Source organism: Protopterus annectens, chromosome 1.part0 (genome assembly GCF_019279795.1).
Source record: "Protopterus annectens isolate FY-2018-M chromosome 1.part0, PAN1.0, whole genome shotgun sequence".
Lineage (NCBI taxonomy): Eukaryota > Metazoa > Chordata > Ceratodontiformes > Protopteridae > Protopterus > Protopterus annectens.
Window position 1 is genome coordinate 1,852,533,039 of NC_056725.1, and position 26,734 is coordinate 1,852,559,772.

Here is a 26,734-nt window from a genome sequence, read left to right on the forward strand (position 1 = left end):
TTTTAAACCCTTCTTCCTGTTAGTTGATGGCTTAGCTAAATTTCAAGCCCCCCCCCCAAACTCAGAGAACACAGTGGCCTATGCATAAGTGTTTGCAGAAACCCTGTACAAACATGTAAATAACGACATAGAAACAGCAGTACCAAACTGAAATAAGCTTAGTCCAAACTGCAGTAACAGTCCTCCTTGGTGAACCTCCAGAATAAATAGGTTGCACAACATTAGAAATAAAGTCCTATCCTAAATTAGGAAGGACTGTGCCCAAAATACAAAAATAAAACTCCATTAGGCTCAGCAAGCAACTTAAGGGACTAACCAATTCCACCAAAGCCAACTTCAAGGTAAAAATAGCCTCCCAGACTAAGGATAACCATAAGGCATTTTTCCATTATGTATACAACCTTAAAGGGAACACCCAATAAGGTTCTGAACTAATAGAAAATGGAACTTCCTATACCAAACCAGGGGACCTAGCAAATATGCTGGTAGATAAATTTAGCTCCAAATTCACTCTCCTATCACTCCCAGTTCCCCCCAGGAAATACCCTCTACCATTTCTCCCCCAACTGTCACTAATAGGTCCTCATTGCACTTTCTAGAACTAAAAACACTACATCAGTTGGTCCTGATACTATCTCAGGATGCATCCTAAATAGCTTGAAACATGACCTGTCAGACCCACTGAAATCTCTGTTCAGCCACAGCTTCCAGACAGATTTCTTCCCTAGGGAATGGAGGATTGCAGTGATCATCCCTCTACACAAAGACAAACCATCTACATTCCCAGGGAACTACAGACCCAAAAGTTTGTCTAGTCTTACATGCAAAGCCATGGAAAAAGTTGTCATGGACCTGATAAACACAGCCATTGGAAATCTTCAAACACTGGACTTATCCCAGTTTGGAAAGGCAGGTTATACCTACTAACTTTGTAGACTTCTTTGAGAAGGTCACTAAAGTCATGGATGAGGGCAAAAACTGGCTACCTTGACCTGGCAAAGGCATTTGACACAATACCTCACTCTGGTGTTAGGCATAAATCAGTGTGTCACCTGATGGATAGCCAAATGGTTCACAGATAGGTCATGTGAAGTTAGGGTGGGGGGAGTCCACCTCCACCCGGAAGCCTGTTACTAGTGGTGTCCCACAGTGATTGGAAGTGAGAGTTCTCCTGTTTGGAATACACTTCTCTGTAGTTAGGGCAAATCTGGAGGGCCTTTGGTTGACCAGATTTGTTGGCACTGCACGCTGAGTGCTGTTATTGAATCCCCCAAAGATTTAGATATCCTTCAGGAAGGTCTGACCCAGACATATAATTGATGCTAGAACCATGGTCTTAACCTTGATGCAAATAAAATGCATAATTACACCCTAGTAAAGACAATCACCCCTGCAAATTACAACATTGATAACACTCTCTTAAGAGTAGACCCTGTGGTAAGGGACTTGGGTGTTCAAGTTGACAGTAACCTGAACTTTGCTTACCATATGTCCATGATATTGAGAAAATCCTTCAACATGGTGCAACTTGTAAGTAAGGGCATGGCATCCAGATCTAATGAGATCATAGTCCCACTATACTCAGCCCTCATTAGACCCGTAGTTGAGTACAGTACACCCTTCAGCACATACCTGACTTGGAATTTGCAACAGCTGGGGCAGAGAATATGTCGTACAGAGACCACCTCAAAGCCCGTTGCTGTACTCTGTCTCCTACAGACTTCTGAGGGGCAATCTATGCCTAACTTACAAAGCATTCTCTGATCTAGCCCTGATGGATCTGCTACACATTTGCAAAGCAAACAGCTTTGAAATAACCCGGTCTAAGGATCTAAACATCTTCTGTGACATAAAACATATTGGAGGGACAGATGTTTGTCTCAGAGGCTACACCTTCTCTGAAACAGATTCCCCATTGATGTGAAACAGAATCCTCCATAAGCCAATCCAGATGTCAGATGGGAAATCTCAAATTCATCCCTGGCTTGTTGCTTATAGCTCTAGTGGACAGGGGCAGTTTGTAGATGTCTTAAGGCACAGGCATATACCAAAGCACATGGGCACTGATAATTAGGAAGATTCTGGCATGAATAGTTTGGCTTAAAAAGGCTGTAGGACCATTAGCCTAGTAACGTCCTATGATCCTGTCTGAGGCGGTTGTAGATTCATATAGGATTTAAGATGAGGAGATGTCATATATTGATATAGGAATCTTGGAATATGGAAAGATGTATACACACAAGCACTTTTGTGTACCATTTGGGGTTGTACAAGCTGCTAAAAAAGTTCCTAGCAGAAGGTAAAGTTTAAGTCACAAATAGATTAGAGTAAGTTACTCTAGATGGAGAAAGTGTTTTAGCATTTACATTTGGTTAGGTTTAAGAAGTAAAACTTCATTTTTTTTCTTTCTTTTTGAGATCAAGTTGCTGTGGTCTGTTGTTTCACATGGGACCATTGATTACCTGTAAAGGTTTTGAACAGGGAGTATCTGTAAGAGATATGTTTTTAGGTGTGCTCTCTGAGGTGAGCATAATGATGTTCTTCTTGTTTCACTGTTGCACTCATTACATTTGGGTTGTCTGCTTTTAGTAGCCCTCATTCGGCCTGATTAACAAAGTCTTGGGTCCTGCGACGGTTGCTGTCTCTTTTTCCATGATGTCAGGTCGTCAGGGGTATAAGACATGCAGCCGACGCCATTACATCAGTCTTTCTTGCCGTGCGGTGCCTGAAGCAGGAGTTCGCAAGTGCCGGTCGGCCGGCTCCTGAAATTTTCGTTTTTGAGTTTCAGAACCGAAGTCTTCAACTAAAGCTAAGTACCCCATTGGGGAAACTTTTTCTTGCTCCTTACCGATGTCAGTAAAAGTTAATAATTGCATTACTTGTGGAAAGCAAATACCTCATAAAGATTTTCATTCGTGCTGTATTCCTTGCCTAGTCCTTGACCACGACATACCTTGCTGTTGGTTTTGTGCTTTATTTAATCAGCGCACTATCCGTCGTCGGTTAGCCATCCGACTAACGGGATTCTTAAAAAACGCAAAGACAAAGACAGAGACAGGCCTCCGAGGTCCAAAACTGCCGACAACGTTTCTCCTAAGACAGTCACCAGTTCGCTGGTACTCAGTGAGGCGCTTTCGCAGCCCCTGATACCTGCTAATTCTGATTCGCAAGCCACTACTGAGACCCATTCAGAGTCCGGTATGCCGCGAGATGCTTCAACTATGGAACCCGCTGTTGTCTCTACCTTGGATGGGTCCAGAGCCGCTGTGCAGGCACCGGCTTCTGAGGGTGTATTCAGGCCTACTGACTTGCATATTAATCCGACGCCTCCTTCTTCATTTAGGCGTAAATCTCGAACCATACCTAAAAAAACGCCCAGGCGTCTATGCTTAAACAAATGATAAGAATGGCTGAAGATCTTATAACTCTAATCAGGGGAAGCCAACCTACCCCTTCTAAGAGACTTAGGACTGAAGTTGTTTGTGAATCTTCTGACCAGGATTCTGATTCTTCTGATGATCTGGATTTGCCCTTATCTACTTATGACGATTCTGATGCAGAGGACTGTATTCCCTCTGCTTCCCGTCCTGAGGATTTTTCTTTTGGAGAAACCTTACATACTCTAAGGGAGCATTTCCACTGGGAAAGCCAGGATTTTTCTGATTCAAAAAAGAGGAGGCTTAGGGATTTCTTACTCCTGCCTCAGCATAGGCCTTTAGCTATTCCTCCAGTACTAGACATTGTTGATAATGCTTTTGCGGAATCTAGTTTGGCCTCTGATTCCTTGCCTCCTGCTCCCAGAAAACCTGACAGATATTACAGGTTTCCTGATTCACAGAAGTTCCTTTTTAAAAATCCTATTGCGGATCCAGAGACTTTTTCACAGGGACCCAAGGGCATTAAGGTGTCTACTGCTAAAAATCCTACCCCTTCTGATAGAGACTCCAAGGCGCTGGATTGATGGGGTAAGAAAGTTTACACTTCTGCAACCTTGGCCATTAGGGATTTAAACTGTCAGTTTCATATGTTAAAAGTATCAGCAACATGATTCCTGACTGTGCAGAAAATAAAGAATTACAGGATTTAATGCATTCTGCTGAACAGGTTGGAAAACATACTTTGCAATGTGGATTTGATTCATTTAGAGGCCTCTTGCAGGGCTGCTGTTACTGGGTCTGTGCTCAGAAGGCATGCTTGGCTTAAGGCGCAATCTTTGCCTGATCATGTTAATGCTAAATTATTGGATGCTTTCTTAAATCAGGACTGCCTGTTTGGCAACAAGGCTGAGGAAGTTCTTAAAAAGATGGAAGATAAAGCTAAATCTATGCAAACTGTTAAAGATTTCTTACAAGTTCAGCCTCCTAGATTTAGTAGGCACTGACCCTCTAAAAATTGGTCCTTTCCAGCCCCTTTCAGGTCTTCTCAAGCCAAACCCAGACACCGCAGAAACCCCAGGTTTCATGCCCAGGGGACACACAAGACTAAGCAGTGGGGAGTTTCCACACCCAAACCAAGGAGTAGTAAGACTCCCCCCTATGGAAAACTGTCTCAATGACTTGCTTTTAAAACTTCCAAGCACTTCCCAACTGAATGCTCGTTTAGGTGGAAAGATTGGTCTGCAGGCCAAAAACTGGAAACTCATTACCCAGGACAAATGGGTTTTAAATATAGTGTCCCAAGGATACAGATTTCACTTCCACACCTTACCACCACCAAACGGGTGGCCAGATCTAGCCCCAAATCAATGGCCAGAGGCCCAAAATTAAGTACTCTCTCTCTTAAGCATGGGGGCTATTCAGTTGGTTCCAGAAGGGGAAAAGGGACAAGGTTTCTATTCCAGACTTTTTCTGGTACCCAGAAAAGGCAATACATGGCATCCTATCCTGGACCTTTCTACTCTAAATACCTTTCTGGTGATTCCAAAATTCAAGATGCTGACTCTTCACCAGCTTCTTCCTATGCTAGACAAAGATGCATGGTTGGCAACACTGGACTTAAAAGAAGCATACCTGCACATCACTATCAGGGAGTCTTGCAGAAGATACCTACGCTTCAAAGCAGGCTACATGCGCTATCAGTTCTCTGCACTACCCTTTGGCTTATCTACTGTGCCCAGAGTATTCAAAAAGTGCCTAGCTCCGGTCATTGCATTTTGCAGGCAAAGAAATATTCAAATTTACCCATATCTGGACGATTGTCTAATTCAGGCAGAAAGCCAGGACATACTTTTGAATCATCTGGCAGAGGCTTGCCACCAAAACAGGGGACTACCATTCACACTACCCCCTGCCATCCAAACCTTGACAACAGACGCATCAGACTATGCATGTGGGGCTCACCTGGCAGGGAAGTGCATTCAGGGCAAATGGAACCCAAGTCAAATGCACCTACACATAAATCAAAAGGAAATAGTATCTGTACAGAATGCTCTGACAGCCTTCAAGGACCACATTCTTCCAGGACAACTAATGGTAAAGATGGACAACACCACAGTCATGTGGTACATAAACAAGCAGGGGGGGGTACACACTCTTACCCCCTCTGCAGACTAGCCATGGCATTGTGGAACACAGCCTTGAGCTACCAAGTGAATCTACAAGCTCAGTTCCTGCCAGGAAAACTAAATACACTGGCAGATGGACTAAGCAGAAACCTCATGGACCCACACGAGTGCAAACTGGAACCAAGGATTTTCAGCATGTTGACAAGCAAATTGGAGAGCACAGATATAGACCGGTTTGCCTTCCCCCAGAACCATTAATTGGACAAATTTTACACAAGGATTCCCCACAAACTAGCTTGGAAAGTGGATGCTCTATCCTTCAGCTGGAAAAATCTGTCAGTTTGTGCCTTTCCTCCTCTGCCTTTGCTCTCCAAGGTACTACTAAAAATCAAACAGGACAAGCCAAGGACGATCTTAATTGCACCAGACTGGCCATGCCAACACTGGTACCCCTCCTGCGCAGTGTGTCACGCTTGTCCCCATGGCACCTGCCTCAGACCCTTTCCCTGTTGTCTCAGCAGGAGAGCCAGATTCTGCACCCTCAGCTGCAACCCCTGAACCTAGCAGCCTGGCTAATTACTAAATCTCTACTTTACCACCCCTCAGTAAATCAGTGATAGATATCATTTTAGAGGCTAGGAGGCCTAGTACCACAAAATCTTATGCTGCAAAATGGAAAAGATTTTGTACCTGGAACCAATCTCAAGGAATGAGCGCAGCAGATTCCTCAGATTCTACAATATTTGACTGAGATACTCATAAGGGCTTGTCTTTTTCCTACATCAAACTCACTCTTCCTCCTTTCGAGCCAGCTGCTACTGCAGATTTAAAATACCTTTCCTGGAAAACAGCTTTCCTTTTAGCAATCACTTCTGTAAGAAGGTTATCTGAATTGCAGGCCCTTATGGCAGTGGAGCCTTTCATTATCATATTTCATGCAGACAGGGTGTCCCTCAGAACCAATCCCTCCTTCATGCCCAAGGTGGTATCCATTGTGGCTCTTAATCAGTCCATTCATTTGCCTACTTTCTTTCCTAACCCACAGAACAAAGGGGAACTGATACTGCACTCCTTAGATGTGCACAGACAACTTAGATTCTACTTGGACAGGACTAAACCTCAAAGGAAATCTGAGCTACTGCTGGTGGCATTTGCTGCAGGGACAGAGGGGAAAGCTATTTCAAAGCAAACCATTTCAAAATGGATAGGCCACTGCATTCATTTCTGCTATAAGCACCATGGAAAACCTATCACACAGGTCATCAGACCCCATTCAACCAGGGCTGCATCTACCTCTGCAGCCTTACTCAGGGGTGTCCCTACCAGGGACATTCTAGAGGCTTCTACCTGGAGTTCGGTACATACTTTCACCAAGCATTATCATTTGTCAATTTTCTCTAAGTCCAGAGCTGGTTTTGCCTCTGCAGTCTTGCAGGGCCTTATAGCTGGTCCTAATTCTATTTAAAGTCCTCCTCCCAACCTTAGCTTTGGGAATCTACCCAAATGTAATGACTGCAACAGTGAAACACGAAGAACATAGTTCAGTTGTGTACACTTACCATAAATGTGGATGTTCGAGTGCATTCACTGTTGTAGTCCTGGTTACCCAGCCGCCAGCCCCCACTCTTCTTTTGGCTATACCTCTACTCTCATACTCTCACTTACTATGCTCAAAAAGCTTTTTGGTGTATTTGCTTGTTGGCGGTATATCCTTGTGTTATAGATTTACTTGCTTCGTATTAGGGGGCACCTGACATCTGGGGTAAGAAACTGATGTAATGGCGTCGGCTGCATGTTGTATACCCCTGATGACCTGACGTCATGGAAGAAGGGACAGCAACCGACGCAGGACCCAAGACTTTGAAGTAGCCCTCAGTCGGCCTGATTAACAAACAGTTAACCCAAATGTAATGACTGCAACAGTAAATACACTTGAACATCTACATTTATGGTAAGTGTACACAACTGTACTTTCTTAGGTTTGCCACCTTTTCAGATGCTTAGAGTGAGTCTTTTTATATAGATGTGTAATTCTACAGGAAAAACTATGTCCACAACTAGTGCAGACTGACTTCGTTTTGTTGCCAAAATAATAAAACCTAACTGTTACAGAATTAATTTGAATAGTTTCTGTTATTTCACACCATGCTAACGTGTTTTTGACACAAAATACAGTTGTTTTTTTTTACTGTTAGAGGAGACATTGGGAAATATTTTTTTGTCTTGATCTCAGGACATTTGGCATTTTTTTTTTTTTTTTTTTTGCAGGACACATCTGCTGAAATAGGGACTGTCTTATATAAAAAAAAGGGACAGGTGATACCCTTAAGTTGCCTTGAGGGGGATATAGTTCTGTGGCACGAAAAGTGGGATATTTTGGGATGATGAATTTGTGTGCATTATAGGGAAGTAGTAATGGAACTTGTTAGTAAATGAGGGCCAAGACAAATCCTGCAGAAGATTATGGTGATAAGCTGACTGTCCAGAATCCAGCTGTTGTGTCAAACATTGTCGTACCTTAGTTTGTAGTGTTGCTGTTACTCTGGTATATGTTGTGCATTTACTTCCTGTTTTGACATTTTCTCCATGCTGTTAACATGTCATTCATTATGTTTAATAAGTAGCTCAGCGAGACAAGATGTGGTCTATACTCCAACTGGTCTATAGTGAAAAGTGAATTCCGTGTTACTTCTTTATACCACATTACATACTAATCATGGAATCTAGCTCATTAGGATTTGAATGCATGAGATGCATGTCAAACAAATGGTTAGATTCCCATTGCCTGATTGTTTCATTGGTTTACTTTCAGTTTGATAGATCTTGGGGACACTCTTCCTATAAGCAGCTGTAATCTATTTACTGAATGAGATTTCAGTTGCAGAGCTAATAAAGTGTTATATTTAAAGTAAAAATGTAACTTGTCCTTATTTTTTGTTTTTTTTTGAAAACTGATGTGCAAAAATAAAAACAAGAAACAAACTGAAATTTAATTTGTCAATCATTTTCTTGCTTTGACAGAGAGATTGCTTATAATCATTTGTGGTTTTAGAAGTAGTCTGATTTAGTGATGTATGGACACCGAAACTGATGCATTTATTTTTCAGACCCATGTAGGTTTCAAGATTCTTGGCGCCTTTCTGATGGATTTGTGGCTGCTGAAGCTAAAACTATTCTTCCACATCGTGCTAAGTCCAGGTAACTTTGTTACCATCAGTTTTTACAATGTAATACACCTCACTTAACTTGCATTTTGCTGTTAAGTATTGTATTCTTTTTAGTTTGATTAGATTTAGGTTTGTATGAAAAATAACTGCATGAAGTGGTGTTGGAATGTTGATTGCCAAAACAGCGTTTTAAAGTACATAACACTGTACAAATACAAGAATTAGTAATCTTGTATAAAATATTGAGATAGTCCTTAAAGCTAACTGTATACTTTAGTTTTTTTATGAAGTAAGTCAACTGTGTCGCATGCATTAGCTTTTTATCATGCTGCATTTTTAGCAGTCTTGTATGTCTATGTGTAAGCTTCTTGCTATGGGAGTAATAATGCACATAGTTTGCCATTTTGCAAGTGTTAACACAAGTCAGATGTTTTCACAAGCCATCACACATCCTTCTGCTAGTACCTATTGGTCTTGATGTCGTGTTATAGTAATGATCTCACTGTGTGATACAGAACTGAATGCCTTTGCAAGGTCCAAATACACCACATCCACTGACAATCCCAAATCAACAGTTTCCCATATGTTCTGTTATACATTTATTAAGTTTGTCAAACAATAGCTTCCCTCAGAAAATTCATGTTGGAAATCTGATTTCAACACCTCATACACTAAATCACTTAATATTCGTTTAAAACGTTTCCCTAGTATGCATTTTAAACTAATAGGGTGGTAACTATCCACAAAGATGTTGGTAGCAACTTCATTGCATCTCTGTAACAAAATCTGTTTGAGGTATCTTTTGAAGGAATCCACGAAATACATGGACTGGCCCTGCTGCAGTAGTAGGGTGTAAGTGTCAAAAGTGTTCAATGAGGTGCATTTTTTTAGATAAGGTAAGAAAGGTTTTCCACAAAAGACATCCACTACTAAATTCAGATCAGATATTAGAACTTCATCCTTACACGGGCGCTTTCCCACCTGTCTGTTGAAAAGAGAGAAATTTAAGGAATGGGTAGTGGAGATTATTCAGGAGCTATTAGAGATGATAGAAATTACTTCTGAAAGTATAGCTAGTGAGTGGGATAAAATTAAGGTGGAGTTTTAAAAGTAGAGTGGTAATAAAAGAAAGGGAGTTATGGTTAAGAAGAAACAAGAATTATTTAGAGGGACTGGCAAATGTTAAAGTATTACAGAATAGGAGGAATGTCACAGAACAAGAAGAGGATCAACTGCAGAATGCTAGGCAGAAAGTAAGGGATTACCTCGATAATATGCACAAGCTTAGAAAGATTGCTATTAAGCACCTGTTTTGTGATAATAACCCTAGAGCAAAGAGCACAAAAGCTTTTAGCAGAACGACTCAGGCAACAGAAAGCAGAAAGGGCTGTCGTCAAGTTTAGGGAGCCTGTAACAAGGAAGGTAACGAGATCCTGTAGAGGTATCAGAAATATTTTGGAAATTCTGTATAAAGCGGAGAAATATGGAAATCAAGAAGAGATACAAATGGAAATATTTATGGAAGAATTAATTAAATATGCTAAGATTAGAGGTAGATGAGGTTCAATTACCAATGGTTAGGATAGGAGCAGATGAGTTAAAATTGTGATGTATTACCAATATACAGGGAAGTCCCCAGGAATAGATGGTATTCCTCTGTAAGTTTGGAAGCTAGGAGGAGAAAACTGATAAAGATCTGGACAGTTTTGTTTAACAGTATTTTAAGAGGGGGAGAAGTACCAACATCCTGGAAGAAAGCAGTGGGAGCTGTAATACCTAAAGAGGGTAAAGATCCATCATATCCAGCTTCATACAGGCCCATTTCAATACTAAACCATGATTATAAAGTGTTCATGTGTATAATGGCTAAAAGAATAGCAAAAGTAATGCCAAAATTGGTAGGTATGAATCAGTGTGGTTTTGTGGAGGGAGGCAAACATTTGACAACATTAACAGAACATTGATGATCCAGAGGAAAGCAGAATGTAAGAAAATACCCTTGTTGCTGGTGGGTCATGATGCAAATAAAGCATTTGACAGAGTAAGCTGGAACTTTATGAGCAGGGTGCTGGAAGTATTTGCATTTCTTGAAAAACAAAAAAGGTGAACTAGGAGGCTGTATGAGGGATTGGAAGAAAAATTAGGCAATATTGTACTTGAGGGCCTCACCAGTTCGTTTCACGCAGAAGTGGGCATGTCACGAAGTGAGTGACAGATGTGGTGGACCCGGGCTGTGCAATATTCTGTAAATTACAAAAAACTGGCCTGTGATGGTCCTATTCTCAAAACAGTCATTTCATTGTGCGTTGAGTCAAACAGAACTAATTCAGGAAGTTTTATAAAACATCAGTACTCTGTGGCTTTTACAAGTATAGCTGTATTAATCACTATTATAAATAAGCCAGACAACGTGCTACGTTTTCAAGTCTTATCTATTACTTTTACCTATATATATATATATATATATATATATATATATATATATATATGTATGTATGTTCTGGTCTGGTCTCAAAAGAAAAAAAAAAGTAGGTGTGTGTGTCTGTGTGTGTCTGTGTAAGCTGAAATAACCAGTAATAAAAGACGTGGACATAAGAGCGTAGAAAGAAAGTACCACAGTCTTACCTAAAGCTTCCTCCTCGGGGTCACAACGTGAAGCACAGTATGCTAATAAAATAACTGTATTCAGAATAAGCACAGATGTAATCATTTTTTGGTGATATTGTACTTGTAAGGACTCCCCTTGTGAAACTATTGTTTTCTTTTTACATTTCGTTGTACGTTTGGAGGGAATGCATATTCATGAATGACATATCACAGGGTGGGCTTTGGGCGGGGCTTGCTACTGCGCATCTGGTGAGGCCCTCAAGTACAATATCGCCGAAAATTAAAGTAGGTGGGGTCCTCTCTGATAATTTCTGCTTGAGCAGAGGAACCAGACAGCAGTGTACTCTTTCCGCTTTATTTGCATTATGTTTAGAACCACTGGCAAAGAGAATAAGGGACTCAGAAATTCAAGGATGTAATTGGTGTGACAGTCAAGAAAAGCTGGCTGTATTTGCAGATAATATTATTTTATACCTGGCAAAACCAGAAAGAGATATTGCAGTGTTGTGGAACATTTTAAGAAAGTGTTAGATCTTTTTGGGATACAAAATTAATTAAGCTAAATCAAAAGCAGTAGTGGTAAATTATGTACCAACACACAAATTGATTCAACAATGTTCATATTTATGGAGACATGATAAAATTAAGTGTTTAGGAGTATGGATTAAAATTATTCTAGTGTGGCAGCTAAGGATATGTGGGAAGAGACTAAGCAAAAGATAATACAAAAACTGGGAAAATGGAAGCTTTGTTATATGGATATGGATAATAAGATACAAGCAGTTAAAATGTTTTTAGTCCCTTTAGTCTTATACACAGATCAGGCATATTTTTATCAACTAGAGGAGAAGTTGTGGATAGCAATTAATAAAGAGCTGAAGGACTTCATCTGGGAGGGGAAGATGGCGAGAGTCAAGTGGGATAAGATGATTCTTCCAGTAGAACAGGGTAGATTGAGATTACCCAATCTGAAGGGGTATTTCAGAGCTACACAATTAAGGCTCCTATACATAGCACAAGCGGAAAACTATAATTCAAAGTGGAAAGGGATGATAATGAAACAGGAGAGAAGCTCAAGAAACAAGGAGATATTGTGGTTTTGGATGCAGGCCTTTAAGAAAAGTAACAATAATCATACAGAATGTTATATCTGTAAAGTAGCAGAAAGTATTCTAAGAACTAAGCTGACATGGGAATGCATGTGGGAGATTCTTCCAATAGGGATGACTGCAATTAAGGATATAGACAAGAGGCAAGAGGGGGCTGGAAGTTATTGGAGAAAACTGGCAAAGGCACCAAGGTATTGGGAGCAAATAACTAGAGAGGGAAAGATGATAGACTGGGAAGATGCCAAGAATTTATTTGGTCCACAGGTTACAGATTGCCTTCCCTATCGAGGATTGATATGAGTATAGGCAAAGACAAAGAAATAGGTGGGGGGGTCCTAAATGAAAGATGAACACTGGTAGAGTCTTTAGTAGAGTGTAGAACAGAAGCTGCCATTAGAAAAGGAATAATTAGTAGAGCATGTAAAATATTGCTTGATAACTATAAGAATCAATCAGAGGAGGTTCGAAAGGATTGGGAGGAGAGAGAGAGGGATTGTATAAACATTTCACAAAGAAACAATTTATTGGTATATGTATGTCTCTCAAATGTGCAACAGAATCTAGAAGATTTTGGATTTTTGCTTGGAAATGTTTGCAGAGATATATTTATACCCCAGGTAGTCCCCAGAGACTTTTTCCTCAGAGAGCAAATGTTGAAAGTATGACAGGAGGGAAAGAGGTAATTGGAAACATATTTTCTGGGAGAGCAGTGAGTTGGCGGACTTAAGGATTCCGTGCAGGATGCACTGTCAGAAATGCTGGGTGGGCAGATTGGTGTGAAGAGAGAGATGATTTTTCTGAGCTATGATACAGAATCGGAATTGCCTAGATGGGTCTATATTATATGAACAAATGTTCATAATATCGAACGCTCTAAAGAGTGAAAATGCCAGACCTCAAGCTCGTTATTGTGGGGGGCACAGCCCCCCTCTAAATATATATACCAACTCCGAGATCGCACTACAATGAGGAAAGGACAAATATTCTGACCGTCACTCTACTGCGATCCCACAGGAAGTATTTCAAGGTCTGGCATTTTCGTTCTTTAGAGCGTTCAAAATTATGAACATTCGTTATAATATAGACCCGCCTAGACATGGTAAGGCCTTGCTGTATCTAATTATGGTGACTGCCAAAGAAGCAACTACTAGAAAATGGAAATCAAAATCTAAACCAACTATACTAGTAGTAGTGAATATAGTAACAGAGATAAAACAACTGGAATTGAGATCTTTAGAAAAAGGTAGGAGCAAATTACATACAAAAAATGGGAACTGTAGGAACAATACATACAGGGGAGGAATGAGTGAAAATGATTCTGTAGGTTGTAAGTTAAGTATAATGTTTGCAACTGGGAGTGTGCCTGTATGATTTGTGATGTAAAATGCTTGCAACTCAGATTGTGTCGGTGTGGATTGTTTTCATTTATATAAATGTATGTGCCTGTGTCGTAAGTGATGGTTTAATAAAGATGTTTCTTGTTAAAAAAAAAAGGGGGGGGCAGAAATTTAATAATTTATGTAATGTTGCGTAGTTTATATGATATATACCAATATATGTGAAATCTAATGGTTGTGAACATGAACTTGTTAATACAATTTAATTACTTTTATAAATGTAAATTTGCCTGTATCACAAGTGATAATTCAATAAAGGTGTTAAAAAAAAAAAGAAAGAATGAACTTCATCCATGACCAAACTAATTCCGAACTGTGAGTCTTTCTTAGCTTTTCAGCTGTCTTAAAAGGGCTTTTTATCATCAGAAGTATTGAGTGGCCATCTGGAGTTCAGATTCATTTCTAGTGTCCCTTAGTAAACATTGAAAACTAAATCTTATTTTCTGATTAATTTTGCTTATCTCACTGATTGATCTCGTATATACCTGGCAAAGGTTTTTCTTTCTGTGACTAAGCGCATCCTGCTTTATTGCTCCCATGTAGTACCTTTCTTACATTGCTATCTATGTTCCTTGTACTAGGAGCATTAAACAGTCAGTTATTGAGTAAATACGTTCATAAAAAATATCCAGTCGGAAATATTCTTCTCTTTCATAACTTCCTGCCATTTCCAATTAGTCAACTTACTAGTAATGGCTGAATAAACAGTATGATGAAATTTAAAGTTGGAGCACTATCCCTGTAAGTGACATCAGTTGATGTCTTCGTGACCTCCCAAAAATTACATAAGTGCTCTAGCATATTTAGTTCAGGTTCATTTCTACAGTCACTGACAGACTTACTATCCTTGATTTAAATGTCATCCAGGATTTTGTCTTTTCTAGTCATTGTCTACTATGTGGGAGTATCCAAGCTGTTCACTAGTAATAGTGATGAAGTTATTGCTTTCTCCCACGCCACAGTGGGGGCATTGTGATCCCAACAGTATCAAAGCCTTCTTTAAACAACTATGCAAGATGGGAAAAATGTTCCCAAGTCATTTTTGACTGATTTGGAGGTCTGTTAAAAAAAAAAAAAAAAAAAAAAAAAAGCCACAACCCATTTTGATTTACTGAATCACTGCCACAGAAAATAGAGGTATTTTTAAGGGAAATATCAACATAAACAGAATTACCACTGTTTGATTTTTATTCAGCCTGTAGTTGTAATGTCCCTTTATCTCTGAAGCACCAGAGGTTGGTTAATGTCATTGAACCAAGTTTCAGTAATAAAAATGATACCATAACTTCATTCTAGCATTGCGACTGCTAAGTCATTTAACTTACTATTCAAGCTCCTTGCATTGCTTAAGAAGTATTGCAGTTTGATGGTGCGTTTTAATTCCCTCCTTATTTCCCAGCATTTTTAGAAAAAAAAAAGATGAACTAGATTTTAGATTTTCTTTGTTGCTTGTGTACTTTCCCCCAAAAGCTCAGTATCTACCCTTTTGACGAATTTTTTTTTTTTTTTTTTTGCTGTTTGTGAATGAAGTGTTACAGTGTTGTATTTTTGCTGCCTTTTTATTGCTATCTCATGACATATCTGGGAAAAGTTAAAAGCAGAACTGAAGTGCCTTTGGGAAGTTTGGTTATTTTCTGCATTGTTATGTTTGGGAGAAAATCATGATCTGAATAGTAAATACTGTAAAACTTCTGAGACGATACAGTTTAAAAAATATAAGAATATTAGGTCTGTCTTAAATCGCAGGCATTTAGATATCTTAACAAGGATGTTTGGCTTGCCACTTTCTAACGACCTGGTAACAAATGCTGTTCCAGTGAAAAACTCTACTCAAAGTGCACAGACTACAGACAAAGGAAAAATTACAAAAATGGGTGTAGTAAGAGAAGTAAGTAGGGAGTGAGGGGCCACTGTGATTCTGCCAGTTCCTCAGAGGCCTTGAGTTGTAGGCTCTGGTATGGACCAGGATCGTCCACCCATGACTCAAGACATTAATTTAATCATAGCCCTGTCTGCCAGAGGCATTTGGAGGTTGACAGTGAGCTTCCAAACTTGGGCAGCAACTTAACCTCTAAAAGTCTTAATTTTTGTGCCGCAGCTCGGTGTTGGTCTACAGTCAACTGTGTAGGGAGCTGCAGGTTCTTACTGCATTCAGTAATTTTGATGAATTTATGCCCAGATGGTTCTCCTCCCAGTTTTTGTGGCTACTGTACTTCATGCCCAACAGATGCCTTTCCTCACATTATCAACCAGATGAGCAACAGTGATATAGGACATAGTACATTTGTGTAGAATCTTAACATTAACAATATATGCCCTTCTCTTCACTTTTGCAGTATTCAGTCTCCCAATCTCTTGTTTTTTTTTGTGTTGTTTTGGATTCCCTTCTGGCTGAAGATTTCCCCTTTTTCTTCTGCATATTTTCCTTCTGGATATGCATGAGAGTCCTTTGTCCTGTGGAGACTTTTCTCTTCTGGGGCAGTTCATTCCTGGGTAACTGTGTCCATAATTCACTTTTATGCCCTACATTCTATGCAGGGAGCATATGTGTGATGTACAGCACATACAAGATCATTAAGCTTTGGTATACTGGCTGATTGTCAGGCTGCCCTGGGTGGGAGATTCCTAACGTTAAGAATACTGAAACAGTGAAGAGAAGGACATCTAATGTTATGGTAAGATTTTATACAACTGTACTGTATCCTTCTATATTCCTGTTGTAGTATTCTTAACATTAGGGAGAGTAAAAAAAGCTCAAGAAACAGAGTGGAAGGTAGAAGTCTGAGAAGAGCCTTCAGCAAACCCAAATAAAATTGTTCTAGCAAAACCTGCTTTTGCCCTAGAAACCAAATCCAAGTTATAATGCTTAGTAAATATATGCACTGAAAACCAAGTAACAGCTTTAAGGATGGAATTGGTGTCCAACCCCTTTGATGAAAGCATCACAAGGGGCAACAGCTCTAGTGGAATGCGTTCTAATAGAAAGAGACAAAAGATTTGCCATCAAAAGAATAACAAAAAGAAAGGCTTTGGATATCCAGGAGAAGATAGTTTTGTGAGAAACAGCCAAACCCAATGTCTTGAGATGAAATGAAACAAAAAGCTGGTCAGACTTAAGAATTGCCTTAGTTTAATCCAAATAGTACCTGAACTGTCTTTGCAAATCCATGTTATACAAGACTTCTCACTAGCAAACTGGGGAGAAGAGAAAAAGGAAGGGATTTGCACCGACTGATTCAAGGACAACTCTACTACCTTGCCATAAAAGAAGGATTAGTATGAAGGGCACCCTGTCCCTGTGAAAAAACGAAAAAGGATGAATGGCCATAAGAGCCTGGAGCTCAGAAACCCTCCAAGCAGAAGTAAGAGCTGGCACCAAAACAGTCTTCCAGGTACAGTGTTGCAAAGAAACAGCCTGAATCAATTTTTCCAAAACAAAGTTAAGGTCCCAAGGAGGAAGAAATAGGTATCCTTGGAGGCCTAATAAGCAGGGACGCCTTTATGAACTTGTTTGTTCTCAAAACAAAAAGCCAAAGGAGGATTCAAGGGCAGATGAGCAGAAATTGCTGACAAATGGGCCTTCACAGAAGAGTAGGCCAGATCTGACTAGAGCAACTCTCAGAAATAAGAGAAGATCAAAGGAACCCCCACTGAAAAAGGGTCCTGGTTATGATCATGGCACCAGACAGAAAATCTTTTCCATTTGGACATACAAGATTTTCTGGTTGAGGGTTTCCTTGCCTCCTGTAAAACCCTGTGCATATCCTTAGAAAAGTGGTGCCTGAAAGGGATCAAAACCCTATCACCCATAATGTCAGCTGAAGAGTGGACAAGTGAGGTTGGATAACAGACCCCTTGTCTTGTGTGAGGAGGTCCATCTGGTGAGGTAACTTGTGGTGATTGCTCTGGCCAGATGCATTGAGGGGGAACCATTGCTGTCTTGGCCAAAAGGAAGTCACAAACAAGATTTTTGGGTAGTCCAGCTGAGTTGTCTGCCAGACTCTTGGAAGTAGAGAAAGAGAAGGGAAGCATAAAGAAACCTCCCCTTCCAAGGAAAAAGGGTGTCCATCTTCCTTGCCAGATGGCATGGTACTGTGGAACAGAAGAGAGGGAGATGCCTGTTCAGAGAGGAGGCAAAAAGATGTACCTGAGGAATACCCTTCCAATGGACAATATCCAGAAACACAGCTCTGTGAAGCATCCATTCATGACCCTGTGTTTTGGACTTGCTTAGAGAGTCTACCACTAGATTGTGCTCTGAAGGAGTGCATACTGTTGGAAGAGTTAACTGATAACCGAGAGCCAACTCCCAAGCCTGAAGAGCCGTCCTGCAGAGGAGGTAAGATTTTGCCACCCTGTTTGTTGACATACCACATCATTCTAGTGTTGTCTGTGTATACCTTCAAGAGACCTGGAGAGAACATGGAGTGAAAGGCTTGAAGGGCCAGAATCAGAGCTCTGTTCTCTTTGATGTTGATAGGGTCTGACTCCTGATGGGGGGCCAGTGACCCTGAACTTTTGGGTGACCAAATAAAGCTCCCCCAACCCATGTCTGATGCATTGGTGATCAGTTTTTGAGAAGGGATGGGAGGCTGAAAGGGTGGGCCTGGGCTGAGAGCAAACTGTTGAATCCACCACTCAAATTCCTTCTTTAGACAAGGAAGGAGAGCTACACTGAACCCCGGAGGTTGTCAGTGCTGCAGCCAAACTGACTTGAGGTACCATTGAAACTTCTGCATATGCAGTTTGGCAAGAGGGAACACTGAAATAGAAGAGGCCGTGAATCCCAGGGTCGAAGAAGCTCTCTGGCTGGCATGGCAATCAGAGGAAAAAGAAAGCCTGAATGAAGGCTGTTGGTGACAGAACTTTTGGAGATGAGAGATGCCAACATTGGCATTGCCTGAATCCTGCATCTCAGATACACACGAAACAAAGTGAGTCAGGATGGATTTTTGGAAGTTGATAATGAATCCCAGACTTTGAAGAACAGAGATGGTAAACTCCAGATCCTGTAACTGGTGACTGGGAGAAGACGCCTGGAGCAACAGGAAAAATCTGAATGCCTTAGAGCCTGCAGAAAGCAATCACAGGAGCTAGGCATTTTGTGAATACCCTTGAGACAGTAGAGAGCCTAAAGGGCAAAGCAGAGAACTGAAATAGAAGCAGAAACATAAAAACTTCCTGAAAAGAGGGTGAATAGGGATATGAAGATAAGCATTCTTCAGATCCAAAGACACCAGAAAAGCCTGAGGTAGTAAAAGAAGAAATTGGTTTTGAAGCATAAGTATCCAAAAAGAAGGGACCCTGAAAAAGGTGTTGAGAAGGGAGATATCCAGAATAGGTCTCCCAAGTGCTCTCCTTTCGAGGAACCAGGAACATCCTGGAATAAAAAACATTTCCTACTTGGGAAAGGGGAACAGGTTGAATGGTTCCTTAGTTCACCAGGGACCCTAGGACCTCCAGGAAATGAGGAAGTTGCTCTAAAGGAGGTTGAGGAATCCCTGAAAAAGGAGGGAGAGACTTCTGTACCATGAAGTAACCCTGACAGATGATAGAACCCAAGAGTCTGAAGTGTTGAGAAGCCAGTTTGGAAGACAAAGGGAAAGCCAAAGGGACACAGAAACCTGACCTAAGAGAAGGGAGGAGAAACTGTCAGAGAAGCAGGCTCATCAGTTAAAGGGGGCTTCTGGGCCACAGAAATCTGAGAAGCCTTAGCAAAGGGAGCCTGTTTACCACCCTTCCTTCCCCTTGGAGGCCTGGCAGGGTTGCCTGTGAACAAAAGCAGATCTAGAAGGGGAATTCCTCTGGAACGTAGGGATAGGACAGGCCAAATATGTTTAAGGTTCTGCAAGACTTTGCCTTTCTCTTGAAGAGACTTAATCAGGTCAGCAGCTGCAGTCCAAAAAAGATGTTTATTTTCAAAAATGAGCATCCACCAACTTGGCCTTAATGTCTTCAGGCAAAGACCGGAGGCGAAGCCAAGAATAATATCTCATGACAGACCAAAAAGCTGCAGCCCTGGAAGAGGAATCAGCAGCATCATAGCTACATTTAATAGAATGGTGAGTGACTTGAGAAGCAGAACCTAAAATAGATAAGGCAGAACATTTGCCTTCAAAATCATGGAGGTCAGAAATAACCTGACAAGCCTGAGCAATCAAGGCCAGAGCATACGTGGTTATTTGGGTCTCTTAATTAATAGCCTAAGGGCCAAAGCAGAAGCATTATAAACTTTCTTACCAATCGTCTCCATTTCCCTGGTATCCTTATCACAAGGCAAAAGTTTGGAAGAAGGCAAGAGTTTGGAAGGTTTGTCAGAAGAGACTGACACCACAGCAGGATCAACAGAAGGACATTTAAATAAAAATTGGCAATTTTGAGGAACCTTATAGAACCCATCAGGTTTCTTATGAGCAGGAAGCTGAGATTCAGGAGACTTGGAAGCAGCAGTGAAAGTGTCTAACAAGGCAAATATCAGACACTTGAGAAAAATCCCACTTAAAGTATTCCATTATCCTAACAATTGTGTCCCCAAAGGACAGTTCCTCAAAAGGACACTGTGTTAACAGTCTTCTCCTCAGAACCATCAGCCAAAGGTGAAGGCATCTGTGAAGAATAGGACAAAGCCACCTCAATTAGACTCTGAATCCTCATCCAAGGAGTCTGGTTCCATAAGCCGTTTAGAAGGGTAGAGGTCCTAGGAAAAGGAGGCACCAAAACCCCTTGAGGAGGTTTCAGGGCCTTCAAGGCAGAAAACAAGCCCTGAGTAAACTCTTGCCATTCCCTTTGAGGATCCTTAGGAAGGACCGAAATATGCTTCATCTTTAGTCTTTTCTTGAAAGGGACATCAGCCCTAATAAATACTGGAGGTTCCAACCTTTGGAGAGATTCAGTAAGAGAACCTGGGAACTCCTACGTGACCAGTGTCTGCCGAATCTGTTTAGGATCCTCAGAGATAACCAACTGCAGATGTTCTTCGTGTTTCACTGTTGCAGTCATCACATTTGGGTTATCCCTGCCAGGGTAGCCCTCAGCCGGCCTGAATACCAGAGACTTAGTATTTCTGCATCTGTTGCTGTCGCTTGAGGACTGACGTCAGGTTGTCAGGAGTATAAAGTAAGGCAGCCGACGCCATTGCATCAGTCTTTCTTGCCGTGGAGCCTGAAGCAGAAGCAGTTCGCACGAGTGCCGGTCGGATGCTACCTGAGTTTCGTCTACCAAATTGAAGTTGAAGTCTTCTAAAGCCAAGTACCCCTTTGGGGATGCTTTTTTCTTGCACTAACTGATGTCAAAAAATATAGTATTGTCTCGCCTGTGGAAAGCAAATACCACACCGAGACTTCCACTCTTACTGCGTCACTTGTTTAGGCCCAGACCACTATGTCTCCAGTTGTCGCTTCTGTGCTTTGTTCAGTGCCAGAGCTATCCATCTTTGGGCCCTTATTGTAGCCAGATATTTTCACTTAGAGTCCTCGAATTCCAGTATGGCTTCGGTAAGCCAGCCGACAACAGAACTTCCGAAAAAAACAAAAAGATAGACCGAGGGACTGCACAGGTCCAAACCTACCGATGACGCTTCCGTTAAGCTAATCATCAGCTCTCCGGTACTTGGTGAGGCGCTTTCGCAGCCCCTGATGCCCACTTCATTTGATTCGTAAGCTGCTACCGATTCCTTTTCGGAGTCCGGTATGCCGCAAAACTCTTCTTCGACTAAGGAACCTGCGGTAGTCTCTACCTTGGATGGGTCCGGAGCCGCTGAGCGGAAATCTCGACACAAACCAACGTCTTCTTTCACAACTACCGTTCTTTAAAAAACGACTGAGTTTCTTAGGCCCAGGGTTCGAACTACACCCAAGAAACCAATGACCCACTCTCAGATGCCTGCTGCCTTGACTCAGTCTCAAACACTTAAAATGGCAGAATACCTTATCATGCTGATCAGGGGAAGCCAAGCTACCCCCTCCAAAAGGAAAAGAGATTTGTCCCCTGTAGTGTTATCTGAACAAGAGTCAGATAACTCTGATGCATCTGACTGTGAAGACATGCAACCCCTTTCCACTTATGAGGATTCTGATGCAGAGGATTCCATTCCTTCAGCCTCTCCCCCAGACAATTTTTCCTTTGAGGAAACCCTCCATACTTTAAGGGAGCATTTCCAATGGGAGTGTCAGGACTACCCTCAGTCAAAAAAGAGACTCAGGGAATTTCTAGATCTTCCACAGCACAGACCTTTGGCCATCCCCCCAGTCCTGGATGTTGTGGAGGATGTTTTCCTCGAATCCAGCTTGAAACCTGACGCCCTACCTTCTGCTCCCAGAAAACCAGACAGGTACTATAGAGTCCCTGACACATACACAAATATCTTTTTTAAAAATCCAACAGCTGACCCTGAGGTCATTTCTTGAGGGCCAAAGGGATTAAAGCAACCTCTGCTAAAAATCCCACCCTCTCAAACAGGGATTCCCGAGCTTTGGACAGATGGGGTAAAAAAGTCTACACCTCAGCCACTCTTGCTACCAGGGCACTAAATTGTCAGTTCCATATGCTGTAATTTCAGCAACATACCTTGAAACTCCTTAAACAAAAAATGTCTTCCTTTCCTGCTTGGGCAGAATGTAAAGATTTACAAGACTTAATGCATTCTGCAAGTCAAGTAACTAAACACAATTTGTACTGTGGGTTTGACGCCATAGAAGTTTCTTGCAGTGCAGCAGTTACTGGATCTTTGATTAGAAGACATGCATGGCTTAAGGAACTACCCCTGCCAGACCATGTCAAATCCAAATTGTTGGATGCCCCCTCGCACAAAGGTAACCTGTTCTGCACTAAGGCAGAAGAGGTCTTAAAAAAGATGGAAGAAAAAGCAAAATCTATGCAAACGGTTAAGGATTTCTTACAGGTCCAGCCCCCTAGGTTCAGCAGGCATTGTCCCTCCCAGTACTGGTCCTTTCCTACTCTGAGTAAACCTGCCCAGCCCAGGCCTCATGGAAACAGATCCCCCAGACAGCAGCCCCAAGGAATGCAGAGATCTAAGCAGTGGACTACCTCCACTTCAAAACCAGGGAGTTCTAAGCTCACCTCCTAATGGTAAGAACTCACATTGACTCACCTCCTCTACCCCCACCCTCTGCCCACCTTCACTTACCCCTAGGTGGATAGCTCTCCTTTCACTCAAACACCTGGACCACCATTACCAAGGACCAATGGGTTCTGAACATTGTGTCCCAGGGATAAACATTTTCCTTTCACACCCTTCCAACCCCAGAAGGGTTCCCAGATATACCACCAAATCAGTGAGCAGAGGCTCAAAAGCAAATCCTTTTCCTGCTCTCTATGAGGGCAGTAGAGCACATTCCTGCAGAACAGATAGGCCAAGGCTTTTACTCCAGGCTTTTTCTGGTGCTCAGAAAAGAAGGCGCCTGGCGATAGGCCAAGGCTTCTACTCCAGGCTTTTTCTGGTGCTCAGAAAAGAAGGCGCCTGGTGCCCCATCCTTGATTTATCCATTCTAAACACCTTCCTGGTGATTCCAAAATTCAAAATGCTCACCCTCCAGCAGCTGCTACCCATGCTCTCCAAAGATGCTTGGCTGGCCACCCTAGATCTAAAAGAGGCCTACCTCCACATTCCTATCAGGGAGTCATGCAGGAAATATCTCCGCTTCAGGGCAGGAACTCAACACTTTCAGTTCTTTGCACTTCCCTTTGGCCTATCTACTGCTCCCAGAGTTTTCACAAAATGTGTGGCTCTGGCCATTGCCTTTTGCAGACAAAGAAATATTCAAATTTAGCCATACTTGGATGACTGCCTTATTCCAGCAGACAGCAAGAAAAAGCTGCTCAAGCATCTGGCCTTTGTAAAGACCCTACTGACCTCCCTGGGGTACACAATGAAAATAAATCCAAACAGGTGCCCACCCAAAGGATAACCTTCCTGGGCGCAAGTCTGGACACAGCATCCCAGATGGCATACCTTACACCAGAGAAACAAATTTTCCTGACAGTCTACTTCTCTCAACTAGCCACCAGAACCCCAGCTATCTGCAAAGAAGATCCTGCAAGCTCTGGGGTTCATGGCATCTTGCATACTACTCATTCCATATGCCAGACTGCATATGAGAAAACTACAATGGTACCTAAAGAGCCTTTGGTGTCAACACTCTCAAGACCTGGAAACTCTTCTACCTTTAATTCCTCGTCTCAGAAAGGATTTTCTTTGATGGTTAACAGCATGCTCCCACAACAAGGAAATGCCCTTCTCCCCACCCCCCGCCACCCAGACCGTCACCACAGATGCATCAGACTATGCTTGGGATGCTCACCTGAACGGCAGGTGCATACAGGGTCAATGGAGCCCACAGCAAATCCCTCTGCACATCATTCAAAAAGATATGACTGTGCAGAATGCCTTGGTAGTTTTCAAACCCCTTCTCTCTCCAGGGGTTCTCCTGATCAAAACAGACAACACCACTGTGATGTGGTACATCAACAAGCAGGGATGGACTCACTCCTACCCTCTATGCAGACTGGCCATGACCCTTTGGCTCACAGCCTCTTCCATGCAGCTACACCTGTTAGCCCAATACCTACCAGGCTCTCTCAACACTGTGGCAGACCAATTGAGCAGAAATCTTCTGGACCCACAGGAGTGGCAATTCAGCAGAAGTACCTTCATCCTAATAACGCAGAAAAGGGGAAGCCCAAAGGTTGACCTCTTTGCCTCCCACACCAACCATCAGCTCAGCAAATTCTGCACCAGGGAGCATCACTTCATGGCTTGGAAAGTGGATGCCTTGTCCTTCCCCTTAGTCAGTCTATCGATCTATGCCTTTCCTCCCCTACCTCTCATCCCCAGGGTAATGCTCAAAATAAGGGAGGAAAAACCAAGGACCATTCTCATCGCTCCAGACTGGCCCCGACAACAGTGGCACCCCTTGCTGCGCAGCCTGTCCCCGCTGCCTCCTTGGCATCTTCCTCAGATTCCAAACCTCCTGATCCAGAGGGAAGGGGAATTCATGCATTCCCACTTGGCAGCCTGGCTTATTCCCTAACCCCGAACCAATCTGCCATCCTCAGTAAACAGGTTCTGGATGTGATCCATGAGGCCAGATGTGCTATCACCAGAAAGTCTTATGCAGATAAATGGAAAAAGTTCTGCACCTGGATCCAGGCTGAGGGAGCCAATACGGCACAGCCCTCCATCCCTCTCATCCTGGATTACTTAGCTGACCTACTACACAGTGGCCTGTCTTTCTCCTGTATATATATTTTTGCTACAAACAACATGGAAATCCTCCCACCAGGGGGGGTCAGGACAGACTCCACCAGAGCAGCCTCCACCTCTGCAGCTTTCCTCAGAGGAGTCCCAACAAGGGAGATCCTGGAGGCTGCCACCTGGACATCTGTTCACACTGTCAGCAAGCATTACCACCTGCCTCTCTTCTCCAACTCCAGGGCAGGGTTTGCCTCTAAAGTCTTGCAGGGCATCCTAGCCAGCCTCTAGTTTCCTTGACTGCCTCCACCTTCTTCCTCAGCTTTGGGAATCTACCCAAATGTGATGACTGCAACAGTGAAACACGAATAACATAGTACAGATGTCCTTCGTGTTTCACTGTTGCAGTCATCACATTTGGGTTATCTTCTTGCAGCAGCCCTCAGTCGGTTTGATTATCAAAGTCTTGGGTCCTGCGTCGGTTGCTGACTCATCTTCCATGACGTCAGGTAGTCAGGGGAATAAAGCATGCAGCCGACGCTATTACATCAGTCTTTCTTGCCATGCGATGCCCAAAGCAGAAGCAGTTCGCAAGTGCCGGTCAGCCAACTCCTGAAATTTTCTTTTTTGAGTTTCAGAACCGAAGTCTTCAACTAAAGCTAAGCACCCGTTGGGGAAACTTTTTCTTGCTCTAAACTGATGTCAGTAAAAGTCAGTAATTGTATTTCTTGTGGAAAGCAAATACCTCATAAAGATTTTCATTCGTACTGTATTCCTTGCCTAGGCCCTGACCACGACATACCTCTGTCGGTTTTGTGCCTTATTTAAGCAACAAACTATTCGTCGTCTGTATATTTATGCGTCTAAATATTTTGGTACTCAGTTCAATTACCCGGATATGGCTTTGGTAAGCCACCGGACTACCGACATTCCGAAAAAACGCAAAGATAAAGGCAGAAACAGACCGCAAAGGTCCAAAGTTGCCAACGACGCTTCTCCTAAGCTAGTCGCCAGTTCACCGTTACTCAGTGAGGCGCTTTTGCAGCCCCTGATACTCTCTACTTCAGATTCGCAGGCCTCTACTGAGACCCATTCGGAGTCAGGTATGCCGCGAGATGCTTCGTGTGGAACCTGCGGATGTCTCTACTTTGAATGGGTCTGGAGCCGCTGTGCAGGCACCGGCTTCTGAGGGTGTATTCAGGCCTACTGACTTGCATATTATACCGACGCCATCTTCTTCTTCAAGGCCTAAAACTCGTTCCATGCCTAGAAAACTGACGACCAGACTGCATGGCCAGCCCTCTATGCCTAAAAAACAAATAAGAATGGCTGAAGACCTTATTAATTTAATCGAGGGAAGCCAACCTTCCCCCTCTAAGAGACATAGGACTGAGTTTGCTTTTGATTCTTCTGATCAGGATTCTGAAACTTCTGTTTTCTCTGATGACCAGAATTTACCGTTATCTACCTATGAGGATTCTGTTGCAGAGGATTCTATTCCCTCTACTTCCCCTCCAGAGGATTTCTCTTTTGGTGAAACCTTGCATACTCTTAGGGAGCATTTTCACTTGGAAAGCCAGGATTATTCTAACTCTAAAAAGAGGCTTAGGGATTTCATACTCCAGCCCCAACACAGACCTTTAGCTATCCCTCCTGTACTGGACATTGTTGATGATGCCTTTTCGGAATCTAGCTTGGCCCCTGACTCCTTATCTCCTGCTCCCAAAAAAACAGATATTACA

At 42.4% G+C, this 26,734-nt stretch overlaps 1 protein-coding gene across 1 annotated transcript in view; it reads left to right on the forward strand.

Annotated features, from left to right (window-relative positions):
• Positions 1-26,734, forward strand: part of RICTOR (RPTOR independent companion of MTOR complex 2) — a 3,179,211-nt gene that overhangs the window by 895,909 nt on the left and 2,256,568 nt on the right. Inside the window, exon 13 of the mRNA XM_044069875.1 lies at positions 8,611-8,701. Within this exon, the coding sequence (XP_043925810.1) occupies positions 8,611-8,701 (91 nt within the window). The remainder of the gene's footprint in view (positions 1-8,610; positions 8,702-26,734) is intronic.